The sequence below is a fragment of the Rhizophagus irregularis genome, chromosome 28, assembly GCF_026210795.1.
Source record: "Rhizophagus irregularis chromosome 28, complete sequence".
NCBI lineage: Eukaryota > Fungi > Glomeromycota > Glomeromycetes > Glomerales > Glomeraceae > Rhizophagus > Rhizophagus irregularis.
Window position 1 is genome coordinate 405,699 of NC_089456.1, and position 16,755 is coordinate 422,453.

At 26.2% G+C, this 16,755-nt stretch overlaps 6 protein-coding genes across 6 annotated transcripts; 2 read left to right on the top strand and 4 right to left on the bottom strand.

Annotated features, from left to right (window-relative positions):
* Nucleotides 1-109: 109 nt before the first annotated feature.
* On the bottom strand, nucleotides 110-1,146 carry OCT59_018735 (uncharacterized protein). The gene has a single exon (XM_066135592.1). It carries the CDS (start codon nucleotides 968-970, stop codon nucleotides 596-598), a length of 375 nt encoding a protein of 124 aa, XP_066004865.1. The 5' UTR covers nucleotides 971-1,146; the 3' UTR covers nucleotides 110-595.
* Nucleotides 1,147-3,058: 1,912 nt separating this feature from the next.
* On the top strand, nucleotides 3,059-3,691 carry OCT59_018736 (uncharacterized protein; the record flags this gene model as incomplete). The annotated part of the gene is made up of 3 exons (XM_025310175.2): nucleotides 3,059-3,452; nucleotides 3,536-3,565; nucleotides 3,651-3,691. The coding sequence occupies 3 exons, from the start codon at nucleotides 3,059-3,061 to the stop codon at nucleotides 3,689-3,691; spliced, it is 465 nt and encodes a 154-aa protein (XP_025185190.2).
* Nucleotides 3,692-6,743: 3,052 nt separating this feature from the next.
* OCT59_018737 (uncharacterized protein) lies at nucleotides 6,744-9,229 on the bottom strand. Its single transcript, XM_025314383.2, has 5 exons — nucleotides 7,936-9,229; nucleotides 7,774-7,854; nucleotides 7,623-7,697; nucleotides 7,493-7,561; nucleotides 6,744-7,406 (listed from the first exon to the last, which is right to left on the bottom strand). Exons 1-5 carry the CDS (start codon nucleotides 9,135-9,137, stop codon nucleotides 7,106-7,108), a joined length of 1,728 nt encoding a protein of 575 aa, XP_025185189.2. The 5' UTR covers nucleotides 9,138-9,229; the 3' UTR covers nucleotides 6,744-7,105.
* Nucleotides 9,230-11,993: 2,764 nt separating this feature from the next.
* On the top strand, nucleotides 11,994-12,768 carry OCT59_018738 (uncharacterized protein; the record flags this gene model as incomplete). The annotated part of the gene is made up of 4 exons (XM_066135593.1): nucleotides 11,994-12,007; nucleotides 12,207-12,237; nucleotides 12,498-12,554; nucleotides 12,637-12,768. The coding sequence occupies 4 exons, from the start codon at nucleotides 11,994-11,996 to the stop codon at nucleotides 12,766-12,768; spliced, it is 234 nt and encodes a 77-aa protein (XP_066004866.1).
* Nucleotides 12,769-13,662: 894 nt separating this feature from the next.
* Nucleotides 13,663-14,019, bottom strand: OCT59_018739 (uncharacterized protein; the record flags this gene model as incomplete). Its single annotated transcript, XM_066135594.1, has 1 exon — nucleotides 13,663-14,019. One exon carries the CDS (start codon nucleotides 14,017-14,019, stop codon nucleotides 13,816-13,818), a length of 204 nt encoding a protein of 67 aa, XP_066004867.1. The 3' UTR covers nucleotides 13,663-13,815.
* A 125-nt stretch (nucleotides 14,020-14,144) lies between these two features.
* Nucleotides 14,145-16,350, bottom strand: OCT59_018740 (uncharacterized protein; the record flags this gene model as incomplete). The annotated part of the gene is made up of 5 exons (XM_025314381.2): nucleotides 15,836-16,350; nucleotides 15,372-15,755; nucleotides 15,057-15,287; nucleotides 14,927-14,970; nucleotides 14,145-14,846 (listed from the first exon to the last, which is right to left on the bottom strand). Exons 1-5 carry the CDS (start codon nucleotides 16,203-16,205, stop codon nucleotides 14,145-14,147), a joined length of 1,731 nt encoding a protein of 576 aa, XP_025185187.2. The 5' UTR covers nucleotides 16,206-16,350.
* Between the last annotated feature and the right edge of the window lie 405 nt (nucleotides 16,351-16,755).

The window sequence follows — 16,755 nt, forward strand, 5'->3', positions numbered from 1 at the left end:
GGATGGGAAAAGTAAATTTTAATTTCATTAGTAAATTGTAAATAAACATTTCTACTTTTTTTTAGTGGGTAGGACATGTAACATTTAACATTCTAGTATAAATTTTTTTACGCGTTTTTATTATATTACTTTATATATAAAGAGCGTATAATTAGATATGCACACTTTTAAACATAAATTAAGGGTTGACCAATCTGGTAAAAATAGTTAGTTAGATTAAAAGAAAATTAAATTTACAAAATCTTATTTTTGGCTAAGAAATTAATTCATTCCAATAGTACCTTATCAGATAGAAATTATAAGACATGATAATTGAAGAATTAGAAATACCGTAAATGCTATTAGTAATAAAAAAAGCTTCGAATAATTTAGAAAAAAATAATCATTTTTAAAATCCACTAATAACATTATAATTAATAAAAATTAAAATTTTTTTTATTTTGTATCAATATAAAGTTTACTATAAAGAAATCTTTCTTTTTTTGTTATAGTGAACAAAAATAGTTAGAACCGAGGATTCGCTAATTTGGCATGATTTTTTAATAATTTACTTTGCTGTAACTAGGAGTTCTATAAGTAGACAAATTTACTTGTTCTATTTAGCTTGACAAAGGTTGTCTATTTCTTCCGAGGTTAGTTTTTTGCTGAGTCCTACTTTTATGTTTTCCAAGAATTCAATAAATTCTTTTGGATTAGTTGGAAGATTTTTAAAAAATGCTTTTAGTTCATTATTTCTTTTATTTCGCTTAGCAGAAAATTTACTCTTGCTTTTCAGTTTTTCTTTGGCAGAGTTAATTGATTGTTCTGAAGGTGGTTGTTTCTTGCCAGAATTATTTGGTTGGTTTGGATTTGTCTTTGGTAAAGTTGTTTGTGGCGGAATTGGCGGACTCAATTTTAAACCAAAATTTTTTGCTAAATTACATTGCGGACACTCCGGATTTTCTACTCTCTGGCACCAAGGGCATACCATATTGTAATAATTTATTTTTTTTTTTTACAGTATAGGTAAAAATTGAATCGAAAAGTTCGGATAAAAGGCTTCTAATGGACTTTTAAGAACTTTTTTAAGGAAAATTAAAATACTACATTATATATTTTGTTGCTTCCAGCATGCACATGTGCAATTTTTAAAGGAAGGTTATGCACAATGAATTCTTTATATTTTTTATATTTCTTTATATGAACATAAAAAGGAATTTCCATGCGCACAAGAGATTTTATACACTGTTCGATATTCAATAACTAATAATTAATTTATTTAAAGTTAATAAGAAGCCTTCTTGGCTCAGTTGGCAGAGCGTCTGCCTAGTATGAAATATGTTAGCAGAAGGTCGTCAGTTCGATTCTGGCAGAAGGCAATTATTATATTAAATCTAGTGATCGCATTTGAATCTGGATTGTTTTTTTATTTTATTTTATTTTATTTTATTTTATTTTTCATATGTAAATAATTTATTTGTGAGAGAATCATCGTTAAACAAATAGATTAATAAATATAATCGGTTAAAAGTTAATTTGACTTTGAGATTAAAAAGTTTTGCTTGTTACACGACAACTTATATTCAATTATAAATTTATCCGCAAGATTTAAAGGAAATGAAATAATAATAGAATAATAATTAATATATTCGATATTAAAAAATTTACGAAAACAATTTATTATGTTTATCAAAATTTTATGGTTAAAAAAATTCAATTTATTAAATTATTAATTATTAAATGATTAAACACAACATTTTCATCGTTTCATCATTATGATAAATGATAATGAAGTTAAATAACAAAGAAAAAAAAAAAGTATATTAATTTTAATTTATGTTTAATTTTTAAGATTAATATACAGTTATATACTTGTTATAAAGGAAAAAAATTAATATATACAGTATATACTTGTATAAAGGAAAAAATTTACTTATATTTATATGTGGAACATGTGTTCAATTGTTGTCATGTTTCTAATCGGAATAAAGATTCACCCTTTTAGGTTTATTTTTAGTAAGATCTACAGTATTTAATAACCGACACAATACAAATTAGGTTTGTAACAAATTGTTTACATAAAAAAAAAAACACTTTCTTATAATGGAATCAACGAACGCATCTGTTGAAACAGAAGTAAAAAATGGAGAAATAGATGACGAATCAACTTTTATGAACGATATTGAAACAAGGAAGGCAATATATGGAATATGTACAGAATGTGATAACCCTTTCACAGGAGATTCATGGTGTCAAAAATGTAATGCTAAAAGATTTAAAGAAAATTTTAAAAATTGGACCAGTGGAAATAAAAATATTGATGAATTTATTCAAGAACAACAACTTAATGCAGTACATTGGACAAGATGTTGTGAATGGATACCTTTTGAAAAATTTCAAAATGTTACATATATTTCTAGAGGTGGTTTTGGTAAAGTTTTTAAAGCTAATTGGTTAGAAGGTTATATTCGTAGTTGGAATGTTCAAAAACAAAAATGGAATAGGTATAATAATCATTCATATAAAGAAGTTGCATTAAAATGTTTAGATAATTCAAATAATATAAGTAAAGATTTTTTAAATGAGGTAAGTAAATTATAAATTTCAATTTTAAAAATATATATATATATATACTAATATAATATCTTATAATATTAAGGTTAAAACTTATTATCAAATTTATGGAAGTAGTTATATCGTTCAATGTTATGGAATAACTAAAGAACCAGAAACTAATAATTATATGATGGTTTTACAATATTTTTATAAAGGAAATTTACGTGAAAATTTACATAAATTATATAACATCAATTATTCCGAAAAACTTATGGTTTTACATCAAATATCTATTGGACTTAAAAATATTCATAATGCTGGAAAAGTTCATAAAGATTTTCATTCAGGAAATATATTATTTGGAAATAATGTATCTATTAGTGATTTAGGAATGTGTCAACCAGCCGATTATCAATCAGAAGGGGATGATGGTATTTTTGGAGTATTACCTTATATAGCTCCAGAAGTTATACGTGGACGTCAATATACAAAATCATCTGATATCTATTCATTTGGAATAATAATGAATGAATATTTATCTGGTGTAGTACCTTTTAATAATATTTCTCATAATTTTAGTTTAGCTTGTAATATATGTAAAGGACTTAGACCAGAAATTCCAGATTATCTTCCAAAATTATTTGCAGAATTAATTATGAAATGTTGGAATGCAGAACCAGAAAATAGACCAACTGTAGAAGAATTATGTCGTTTAATAAATGAATTAAGATTAAAATTGGATTATAAAGATGCAGAAATTTGTAATCAAATAGAAGAAAGTGAAAGAATTAGATTTAATGAACAAGTTAAGAATAAATTCAAACAAGTACAACATCCTCAAGCAATATATACCAGTAGATTTTTAAATTATAGAAGTCTTCCAAATCCAATGACATCTTCATATAAAATTTCTCAAGGTAATTTATATATAATTTAAAAAAAGTAAAATAATAGAAAAATATTTATGTTTAACTTGTATAATGTATGATTGTTTTTGTAGATATTATTCAATTTATATCAACAAGTCAAAGTAAGTAATAAATATATAATAAAAATTTTTTTTTTATGATCATTAAAATTATAATTTTTAACTAAATAGAATTCATTTTTTATAGATTCAGAAATTCAATTTATTGAACAAGAGTTAATTAAGTAATAATAATATACTTTCTTTAAAATGAAAAATTAATATAAATTATATTCAAAATTTGTTAATTTACAGATTATATATATTATTATTTTATTGGATCAAATATTTTTCTCTTCTGTTTTTATTATTATTATTATTATTCATATATATTTAAATTAGCATATTAAAGCAGTACTTTTATTATGATACATTTAAGTGCGATAATCGTGTTTAGTTATTATTATCGCTATATATATACGACGATAATGATCAAGTAACGTTTAACATTATTAACAATTTATTGCTCTACGATATGTAATATGAGTATTAATTCATTTAATTATTCTATTCACCATTAGCATCTTTTCATTCGTGACTCATTCTTAAAAATCTTTAGTAACTGCTTTTCAATTTCTTCTTCAGTTCTTTTACTTGGTTTTCCTAATGTCTATGCAAGAATTAAGTTGTTTATTCAACTAGTCCAATTCTTTTAACATAATAGGGTTAATACATTATTAATACCAATCCACTACGTATTCATATAAACCAATTCATTTGACAGGATTAACTATTCTTTTGAATGTTTGTATCTTAATTACTAAATTGTGATTTAATAATTTTCTTTAATTGTTATAACTTTTGGCATCTGTCTTTATTTTCTTATGTACTGTACATCATCCACCAAATCAATCTTTTCTAATAGAAGAAAGTCACAAGAATGATAAGTCAACATTTAAATATTATAATTTATTAGTTCCCGGTAAAACTAATAAATAAATCATTATTAATTATTAAATAAATATGCTAATATTCACTTAATATTATTAATATTGAAAATCTATTAAATCTATTAAATTCTTTGAAGTTTCTGTATATATATATATATACATTCTTAATTACTGTTAATTAACGATTGTTTTATATTTATGCATTGTATCGTACATGTACTGTACATATATGTATATAATTAATAATTTATAATGTAATAATTTGATTATATAAATGCGTAAAATTAAAATCATATGAAATTAGCGTTGTACAACTATTCCAATTACGGTACATTAAAAAAAAAACGAAAATTTTTTTATTAGTTTATGCAACAAGGATTATATAAAAAAAATCAATCCATGTTTTAAAGAAAAGAGACTAGTATATAAAAAATGGATGAAGAAACTTAAAAATCGTAAAATCCAACGGGATAAACTGTTGTAATTGCTTTTAATCTTTCTACTACTTGATTTATGTTGGACGATTATCTAAAAATAAAGTATAATTAAAGAGAGTTTGATGAAAAGGTTTTTATTTTAAAAAAAATATTACTTTTAATTAATTTCATCAACTGCCTTCTTCTTGTTTGTTTATCGTGCGTTATTTTATGTACTCTTTAAGCCCCGAAACAACCTTACTCTTCACATGAGAGCAGGGCTTGGACTTAATTCGACATATTTTTCTTCATCACTGCTCTAAAAAAATGTTGTTGAATATTCTTTTTTTCTTTTAATAAAAATTCATAAATTTACCTTTGGATTCTCTTCATTGCTGACTAAACTTGAAAGGTGTTAAATAAAGGATTTCAAATTTGGTTTGCCAAATTTGCGCGAGTAAATTGATAGATGTCAGAATCGCCTGTGTCACTTCAAAATCAAATAAAGATATAATTGGAAGGATCGACGACGATCTGTCCTACTATATCACTATATCAACTTTTTACAATTTTTTTTTTGTGTCAATTTTCTCACACCAATTAGAGATTTTGATAGATTTAACAGCAAAAATAACTTTTTTAACATTCAAGCTGATTAGTTACTTCATTTGATGAGTCAATTTTTTTTTTTCGATATTAAGCTACCATATAGGTATCAATGACCTAAGCATTTTTATAGGTATCATTATTAACTTAATATAGATGATATATCGTTTTATAACTTTGTTCTCAAAAATGATTAATATCTTATTAAAAAAGCAAGAAAGTTGTAATGTATCAGAAATAGGCAAATAGCATACGGAGAGATTGTAAAGTCTTGTATTGTACTGTACATTTTCTTTGGAAATAATTTTTTTTTATGTTCATTAAGCCGTAAAAGCCGTTTTGCAGAACAAGTTACAGGAAATATTTTAAATAACGAAAAACTTGTACTATTATTTAATACTAACAATATAATGAAGTGAAAAGTTTTTGTATCTATCTAAAAGGTTGCAAAACATCATATTTTTTTACGTAATAATCTGTTATGCATCTATTACGAAATGTCGATAAAATGAAATATTTTCGTAAAAATACATATACATACATATGATATCATGCATCAGTGTACTACTGTTCAATTTTCACGTTAATTAATTAAATGCTTGCGAAGTGCGAACATATTGAACATATTCTTGTAGTATGTGTTGTATGTGTTATAATAAATTACGGATAATTGGATAATTTGCCTGTTAAAATGTCCAAGATATTTTATGTGCCTATAAATGATTTAATGACCGTTTTTTAACTTGTCGCAATGAGATCTTTATAAATTCCTTGGTAATAGAATTTTCGAATTAAATATAATTATTTTGTTTTTTTTATTCCTATTTATATAACTTTACGATCATTATACGATCATTAGGATCATTATCGAAAAATCTATTAGAAAGAATCAAGATTCAAAGAGAAATTAATAGAATGTATAATATATATATATATATAAATTTTATTATTATTAAAGAAATACATAATAATTATTTATCGAGAATAAAATGTATGATAATCTATTATTAATTCTATAAAGAGAATAAAATAAACATTTTTATTTTGTCCTTCCCTTAGAATAACATAATAATACAAAATATATGTTTTAAACCAATACTTAATAATATATATTGTATATTACATGAATAAATGGTATAAATTTTTGGTAATAAAAATGTTATTAATATTTCTTAAAAATGATTGAAAATGATATTAATATTATTTTATTTATTATGAACTTTTGCGGTGGACAAAAATCTGTTTGATAATCTTATTTCAAACCGGAAAAAAAAATTCCTTTTTTTGACATTTTTGAGGAAAATATTTTTCAATCTTGTCTTGCTGATTAAAATTGGTAAAAATATAAATTCTTTTGAGAAAAAAAATTTTAATTTGCTGGTAAAAAAAAAAAAATTCCTATATTTTCAAAAACTTGTTATATGAGTTATATGAGTTATATTTAATTAAAGTAAACTGTTTAACATTTTGTATTAATTGTTACTAGAACTGGGTAAATTTTCACAGTTAAATTAGTTAGCCTATAGGACTAAGTAAAAACTATGAATTGTTCTTGATTGTACAGAAAAAAAAAGTTCTAAAATTTCATTTATATATAGTTTTTTGATTTTTTTTACATACAGTATATACATACAGTATAGATATATAGGGAGAGAGAGATAGATTGGTAGATAGATAGATATTTTTAAGTTTTACTGTCCATCCATGATTCCAAAGACACCAGCTTCAATACCATCTCGTTGTCGACGGTGATACTCACAACGTGCCTTATCCTTCAACTTAGCTGCAGATCTATTCTCAAGGATTTGTCCTTTTTCTCCATAATTCTTCTTTATAGTTGTCCATTGCTTTCCATGCTGACGCATGCCTTCTTCAAGTGCAAGCAATTCCCGGTCAGTCCACATAACCTTGACTCGTTTTGTCATTCTTCTAGTTTCATCATTGTCGGCATAGTCAGCATTATCTATTGCTTTTCTCTTGCCAAGTTTATTCCTAAAAAAAAAAATAATAATACAGAATTGGTTGTTTATGAACATTTGTTTAATGAAATAATATATGGAATAATAAATAATACCAACCTGGAACTACCTTCGTTTTGTTCATAAGGTGGACTTCCTTCTGTAAATGATTCATCTGAAGATGATTGTCTAAATATACCATATACGTTAGATATTAATTTTCGAGCAAAGTTAAAATATTTTAACTTACCTATCGTTTACTGATTCAGGTTGATCCACAATCATATTCGTCAGAGAACTTGATGAACGCTCCATTGTTTTTCGCCTAAGAAAAAAAAATCATTCAATGTTAAAAACTTGGAATAATTTAAAAAGTTACTATAATAAATCAATTTTCGTACGTAGAGAGTGTTGCCCTTCTTCCATTACTATTTGCTTTATTATCACGTTCACTTCTTCGTTCACTTCTTGGTGTTCTTGGACTTTATATTAGAAAGATAGTAATTTTTTTTAATTAAATATAATAAAAATCGAGAGATGATTTCAAAAAAATTTTTACTCACTTTAAGGTGGAACTAAGTGATTCACCATCACTATTAAGTAATAAACCACTTTGAGTGCGTTTCAATTCCGTGTCAACAATTAATTCAATTGATTGACCGTTATTTTGTGACGTTATTTGTTCTATTTCTTCTTTTTTTAAAATAGAAGAAGAATCAACTAAATTATCATCTATATTATCGCCTATATTATCGCCTATATTATCGCCTATATTATCGCCTGTATTATCGTCTGCTATATTATCGCCTGTATTATCGTCTGTATTATCGCCTGTATTATCGCCTGTATTATCGCCTGTATTATCGCCTGTATTATCGCCTGTATTATCGGAAGATATATCATCATCATTTTCTTCAGTACGTTTCTTTGCACTATTATCAACATCTTCTCGTGGTATATCTTCAATAATAACAACTCTAGCTGAACTATTTGATGATGATGATGATGATGATATGGGTAGAGCTTCGATTGAGGGATATTTATATAATAAAGGCATTTCAGATTCATTTACCCTATTGAATATATTGGATAAACATTTAAACATATCTTGAACGAATTTACTCCATTTAAATTCTTTCATCAACATTTCAACATCATCGGAGAAACGTTGAATTTTATTACAAATTTTTTTATATGTTTCCTTATACATTGGTGGACCATCTTCACCATCAACATTTGGAAACATGGTTTTGTATAAATTTCTTTGTGGATTTTTATTAATCTTAGAAATATAAATTTGAACTCTCAAATTAATATCTAAATCCCAGATCGTCTCAGATTGCATCAAAGATGGAGGTACGACATAACTAAAAAAAGATTTAATATCGACATTTTGAAGATCCGGTACAGTAGGATCAAAATTTGCGAATAATAAATTGAAAAACTGGGTAATATTTGGACGTCTTATAATATTATATAAATCATTTTTGTTTGATATTGCAAATTTGTTAATATCTATAAAATCTGAAGATTTTAATAAAGATTTTTTGACTTCAAAAAAACACATGCATTTTTTTGTTGCAATCCATTTCAATTGTTTGATTGTGGAAGGCGAACGATTGTTGATTTCTTTTTCAAAATATTTTAGTTGAGCAGCTAAAGACTCATAAGCTAACGTATCCAAGATATGTAAATATCTTAATAATTCATCACTTTTAAAGAAAGTAGCGTTACCAATCAGAAACTCAGGCGATTTCTCAGTCATCACGTAAAAAAAAGGAAAAAAAGGGAAAAAAAGGAAGTCTAATGAGAAAAGTAATAAAGATTCGTAAAAAAAAAATTCTGTTAGAGGTAATGAACAAAATTAAAAATAGTAATAATACAAAAAAAACCAAAAGAAGGGAAAAAAAAGTTCTTTTCGTCGGTAAAGAAAACATTTGATACTTATATAACGAATTGGAGGGGTTGTAAATCCAAGCCACGAGGATCATTATCACAATCACAGTAGATTTTTATGGTTTTATGACACGTGTTTCCGCGTGATGCGGCGTAGTATTTTAATATGACCTACTTTTCATATATAGTATACACGTATGATTTGATTTCGATTGAAAATTGGAATCATCAAGGTTTAAAAAAAGAACATCAATTATCAATAATCTTAGATTTGTGCAAAAAAAGCAAAAAAGACGCGTCTTTTTTCATCAATAATCAGTGGAATTACTTATTATAATGTTATAATCTCATGTATTATTATAATTATTTATAAAGGGTAAAATGATTTCATAGTCATAATTCAACTTAATTTTTTTTTAAGTTGATTAATATGTTTACTGTATATGATATATTGATATTTATTGATATTGTCGTATTCATAGAATATTAATTATAATTAATTAATTATCCGGTTAATCAATAAGAAAAATCTTTTGTTTCTAAAAAAAAAAGAAACAAGTATGATAAATTGATAATATTACCTTCTTTTTTTTAACTAATTCATGTTCAAGTTTATATAGGCGTCTTCATTCAATTGATTCAAGTTTAAAAAATGATGATGACAATTATTAAATTATCATACATCAATATGTCAAATGACATTTGTTTTTCGTGAACCCAAAAATATCTTGCAGATAATAAGATTTAATCCTGTCATCAACAAAAAAAATATTATTGACAACAAGAAGCAAAGCCACTATATTGAGCATTTATGTCATAACAAACAATATTTTAAAATTTAGCGATTGTTTTTATTTAACATCGCCTAAATCTACTGGGAAAGGTCAATTCCCAAATAGAATTAATATTATCTGTAAGATTTCCACTTATTGGTTCATTTAAAATTATAATGATATAATTCAAAGATAGTTTCATCAAACCCTGGGAAAAAAGAAGAAAAATCAATTTATTAATAAATTGTTCAAAACTTTTTAATAATTTCAAAGAGTAATCTGTTACCAGAAAATAAAATAATAATTCTGAGAATCTTTCCAAGAACTCGATATAATTTGTTTACTAGAATACACAAAGAAAATCTTTTTAGGTTTCGAAGATTGTCGTAAAAAAGAAGAAAAGATAGATTTTGTCATACATACAATAATAACACTCTTATGCAATAGTTTGATCTACATAAAGTCTGTGAAAGGGAAAAAAAATTCATAATCACATTAATCAAGAAGTAAACAACATATGATTAACAGAGATTGCAAGAGTAGGCGTACTCAAGGCTAAGCAATTTAAACATTAGTTTTCTATTGTAAAAGATTAAGGTTTTAAGGTGAGAAATTATTATGATCATAAGGTTAAATAAATGAACTTTATTACTTAATCGTACCTTGATTCTACTTTTGGCAAGTAATATTTTGGAATAATAACCGGAGTTCAAAAATCTCACAAAGAATTCAATCTGAGATCTGGAAAATCATTACGATATAAAGAACAAAGAAATTTAACTTTAAACGCCGTACAATTTACAGTACACATGGTAATTTTTTAAAAAGCTTAAAAAGGAAAATGTTTACGAACGGCATTATCGAAGATTTACCATACCCAATTAAACTATGCACGTGGAATCTCGAAAAAGAATTTTCTTTTTTATACTTTGAGTATTTTTAAATATAATTTTTCTGCACTTTTATCATAAATAGTTATAAACGTTCGACTAAATATTAACGTGGCAATTTGAACGAAAGGTAGTTTTTACCAAGTGTTTGTATTACCAGAAAATTGTTTATTGAAATTTGTTCAGAAGGATGGATTGAAAAAATTATTAGTTGCGTCCTAATTAGTATTCATATAAAACAAATCGCTGTTAGATATTAAAAAGTCTAGACATACTGTATCGAGTTCCTTTGTAATCACTTTTCATATTTTTCCCCTCAATATTGTGATGTGGTAGAATCTTTAGATATTTGTAATTCTGGTTAAAGTTTCGAACATTCTCATTAGACAATATGTATTTAATGCCTTAAATGTTAATTCAAGTGGATAAATTTGTATACCGTTCTCGATCCTACTGGATTTGAGACGTGTCGAGAAGTTGTGACCCTTTCCTCTCTTTATTAATCATTTTTCAAAAGTAAAGGTAAAAAAGTTACTTAAAAAAATGCTATTATATTCCGATAATTTAATGCAAAAGATAGCATTTAGATTTGAAAGGTTTTTTTGCGTAGGCATATAAGGATGAAATAAATATCTATTAAACAAGGTTAATAATGAATGCTGTATCATAGGGTACTCGTGTTTGAAAATAAACACTCTTTGAGCTTTATTATGTGTGCACCGTTTCGCAAGTTACACGGGTTGTAAAAGAAATCAATCGACGTTTTTATTATGTTGAATTTTTAACAAATAATGAATTTTCATGGTAAATATAAAGAATATTATATGAATAAAGTTAGTAAATTATTAAAAGATACAGTAATTACAGTATGTTAGTAAGCAAGTACCTTTTTTCGATAAGATGACTTGTAAGTTGATAATAATACATCAATTTGTGCATATTCATTAATAATATTAATATTCGCAACAGTACTTAATGTTTGCGGTTAATATTGAGGTCGATATTTTCTCGATTCTTTTAATGAAAAAAAAAAAAATAATTTATTGAGCTTCTCTAAAACAAATGGAGATATTGAGGTAATTCTGCTTCATTTACTTCATTTAAATATTCATACAAGTCCCAATATCCAAATATTATATTCTCTTTACCACAATTCACAAAAATCGAATGTTCTTGTCAATTTTCAAAATTATAACTAAATTCAAGAGATGAAACATAATAACCATATTTCAAAAAAAAAAAACCAGTTTAATCACATCTTTATTTAACCTTTAGTCATAAACATCATTTAGATAAGTCGGTGCAAGTACATAATGAGTAGATAGAGTTTGCGACTAGATTTTTTTTGCCCAAAAGAAAGTGTTTATTTTTGACCTATTCTTTAATTTTCATTGTCATCAATAAGTCTCTGATAATTATTAAATAATTTCCTCTTAACTTACGAAGAGTCTTAAAGGTTTTCTAATATTTTTTCTTTCATATTTCTTTCATATAAATCGTAAAACATCAAGAATTATTTTGAGCCATCATTAATTTTCTGATCTTTTTTTTTTACTATGATTCTAGAATATCAAAGTAAAAGAAGAAAAACTAGCTCCCAAACCTACTGAGTCAATGGTTATGGTAAGTGGCTAGCTAAAAGCTCTTCATCAAATCCCATTTAATTAATGCATAATGCCAAATGAAAATGAGGAATTATTACTAGGAAGGGGAATCAAAGGTACAAGAAAAATTAGGAGATTCACCAAGACCAAGAAGTTGTGATAGTGAAACCGGAAATAGACGAAGCTACATGTTCATTATAACATTGACTAGTAAAACTCTAGAGATAACATGAAACAATTGATCTGTTATTAAAGAAGGCATACCGGCAGATTAATTTTTTGGCGGTAAAGTAGTTGATACATATAAACCACTTTAGCGCGAAGCCTTGCATTTTGTATTAGCATAGGACAGCTTGACCCAAGTCATACAAAAGTAAATGATAAAGGATAATATTTTGCTGATAAAATTTTTATGAAAAAATTTCGAATACATATATCATTTAGGAAAAGAATTACTCTCAATATTCCTGAAGCCCAATAGGCTAGGCTTGGTGTTAGTAGATTTCGCAGATTATACGTCCTTATGATAATGGTATCAGGAAAGAAAATTAATTTTGTAAATTGCTTTTTATTTTTAATATATTTTAAGTACCGTATACATTATTATTTGTTTTAGATAATCTGACCCAGATGATCTTGGCATTCTAAAATTTTAATACAAGATTACTATGTAAATATGTGAGGAATAAAGCAATTAAAAAAATTCAAACCGATATCTTCACATCCAAGGTATTTACTGCAAGTTTCTTTCCTTGGGACCATAAGTCAGCGATAAACTGTCTTTAGTCTTTACATAATACTTCGTGGTTAAGATTTGGTGAATATGAATAAGTGTAACCAACATAATTCGGCTGCAAGAGATCAGCAATGGTTAAATAACGCCTTATACGATTTATAATTATTAATAATCATGCATGATTAAATTAAATTACGCAACTATATTTTTTAAAACATAATTATAATTTAAATATTTATTTTCTTGAATAAAATGTATCTTTTATTGAAATTGCTCACTAGCTATAATATGTCTAATTGTCTAATAGATATTTTAAAAAGTTTATTAATTACTATTCTTATAGAATTTGAAATACTTGTAAAATTTAACATTTTTTAAGTATTTAGAATCTGATCGAAAAAAAAAAATAATTTAATAATATATATGGGTTAGCGCGTGATAAACAATATAATTGCATTACGGTTTAAATAAAAACTAATGTTAATAGAATATTAATTATTAATCATTAAATTCTAAATCCTAATTATCTGTTATTATTTTTACTCTATAATGTTGATTCCCTATAATTTTTTACACATTTAACACTACAAAATTTCAATTCGGATACTTCGAAAGGCACTAATTCAGAAAGAGATTTTCCACATATAGTGCAAACAACGTTTCCTATTGAGGGGAGGTTTATTGGTGTAGATTTTAATCGTGCTTCGGCAGCTCTGGCACGACGCTCTCTTTCAATTTTCATACGCATTTCGGGTGGTAATCCAATTAGTGAACTAGAACTATCAGGTGTTTTATTTGACGTTAATTTCTTTGACGACGCTGATATTAATGATTCTGATTTAGGTTCAATACTTTCAGTTACAGTTTTTCCCTCTAATTCTTTTTCTTTTTTATTAATTGTTGTTTTTTTCTTTTTTCTTTATTCTTCTTTTTCTTTTCTTTTAGTTTATTTTGTTGTTCTTCTTCCATTTCTTTTGTCAAAGGACTAGGCACATGAGCGATAGTCCAATCCCACTTATCCATATGCTCTGCCATATATCTTCGAAATATATTACGTGTTTCTTTATCATTTGCTAAATCATAAGGTGTCACATTCTTTTTCGAAGTGATCGTTGGATCTGCTCCTTGATGTAAAAGATATTCAACAATATCATGATGACCCAAATATGACGCTAAGTGTAATAAAGTTGGTAATTTACTGTTATCATTCTCGGATATTGTTGTGATAGGAAGGAGCTCTGTAACGTCAATAGAATTTTTGGTGATATGGTTCACAAATAAATCAAATTTCCCTTTTTTTATAAGTTGAATCATCTTAATTACTTTATTAGATGCTTGTTCTAAATTATTCGATGATTCAACTGGTTCAACCGGTTCAACTGGTTCAACAGATTCTATTGGGGTTTCTTTTGATCCTTTTATTTCTTCTAATGATTCTATAACAATTTGGGAATTTATCAAGTTATTCTCTGTTAACTTATTTTTTGAAGGTTCTTGACTATCTTCATTTACTTTTACTTCTAAAACTTTTACTCTAGTTAGTTCTATAAAAGTTTTTCTTAACTCAGTAAAAGTCTAGAAAATAAACAAAATAAAAAAATATTAGCTTGTGTAAAAAATTTTGAAAACGAAAAATATCTGAGTAATTCACAAACCGGGCGTTTAGTAGAAAATGGAAAACTCCTAATTCTTCTATCATCTATCCAATAATATTAAAAAAAAATGTTAACAGAAAAAAAAGGAAATTCAATTTTAAATAAATATCGAAACATTACGTATACAAACCTTTCTTTAAAACTGCTCCTTCATAATTATAAATAATATTTTTGTTGTTACCAGGTGCATGAATAAAAATAAGTTCACTTTCTTCAATCATCGATTTCCACTGTTCAATTAAAACACGAATACTTTTTTGTAAAGCACTTTCATTATATCTTCTTAATTCTGCACCTGCAGATTTGGCTTTCCCTTTTGTATTATCATTGCTAGCCTGACTTCCGCCTTGCTTCCTACGTGCTTGTTTTGTAATGGAAAAAAAAATAATTTAAAATGACGAAATAAAATTTATACATTTCTATTTATACATTTAGTTATCCTTACTTGTGTATCGATGAAACGTTTTATGGACTATCACTTTAACTTCTTTAGCATTAGTTACTTTTGTATTCGCTGTAATATCCAAAATCAATGCTGCGAAATGACCACCTCTAATCATTAGCATTGTCCATAATCTTGGATTTTCTTTTTCATTTGGCTTGATTTGCAACTTGTGAATATCTTCAATAGCATTCTCTCCAAGATTATTTAGAATATTTTTGTAAATGCCTAAATTAATCGTCATTGGAGAGCACGAAAACCATAAAATTGGTTCAGCATTTTTTTTTTCAGGTGATTCATTATCATCTATTTTTAAATTATTTACACGCATTGTTATATCATCATCAGTTGTGTCAGAGTTTGATCCTGAGATACTTGATAAACTGTCTTTAAAAAAAAAAATATAGAAAATTAGTTTATAATAATTAACAATAAAAAAATTAAATAAAATTTCAATTTTACCCTACCACCCATTAATTCTTCAAATTCTTCTTCAGTTATTGGATTATATTTGTTTTTACCACGTTCTAAATTAATAGCACGCATTTTTACATTAAATCTATGCCAATCCAATTTATAATGTTCCCTTTGTTGTTCCACATTTTCAAATGATGTTATTCCACAAACGAAACATGTAGGTTTCATAAGATCATTTTCGTCATTTTCATTTTGTTCAGTAAAACTATCGATTTCTTTTATTTTTGTTATTGTTTCTGAATCTGATATTAATTTCGTCAAGGATCTTGTCGAATCTTCTCTTAATGTAATAGCTGATAATATTTCAGGTGGTAAAGAAAATATTTGTATTGGAAATAATAAGATCGTATTAATATCCATTATTTATTTAAAGATAAATACTTTAAGACGGGAAATATTTTTAATGAATTTATTTTATAATACGTAGAAAGAAATGAGGATGATTTTGCCTGCTCGACGTAAGCTTTTAATTGTTGTATCTCTCCTTTAGTAACAAAAGTTATGTTATCCTTGTAAATTTCGAGACACGGCTGTATATTTATACAAATGGAAGCGGCGTAGTATGATGATCGCTACGGGTCGGCGCAGGCCGCAGGAATGCAGGATAGCTGCGCAAAAGTATTGTTGGTCGTTTATCTTAGAATATTTGTCAAACATGATGTAATTTCGTGTTGATCAAACTTCAGCACGAGCCGCAGAATTGTACATTTTTACTGCGATTCCGCATTTTCTCTCCTTTTATTGTTATATAGTAAACGTTTATTTATCTAAAATCTTCTCCGGACAATATACGAAGGTCTATGCATAATGCAGTGACAAAAGTCTGTTGCTACGTGTCGTTTCTCAGACAACAGACGTATCTCCTCGATTTTACAGGCTTCGGATAGTGACTAGATCACGAGACTAATCA

Coding starts and splice junctions, on each gene's coding strand:
- OCT59_018735 (XM_066135592.1), bottom strand. CDS start 970: ATGGTATGCCCTTGGTGCCAGAGAGTAGAAAATCCGGAGTGTCCGCAA.
- OCT59_018737 (XM_025314383.2), bottom strand. CDS start 9,137: ATGACTGAGAAATCGCCTGAGTTTCTGATTGGTAACGCTACTTTCTTT. Junction 7,855..7,935: donor TCACTTAGTTCCACCTTAAA/GTGAGTAAAAAT, acceptor TCTAATATAAAG/TCCAAGAACACCAAGAAGTG. Junction 7,562..7,622: donor CCTGAATCAGTAAACGATAG/GTAAGTTAAAAT, acceptor TGGTATATTTAG/ACAATCATCTTCAGATGAAT.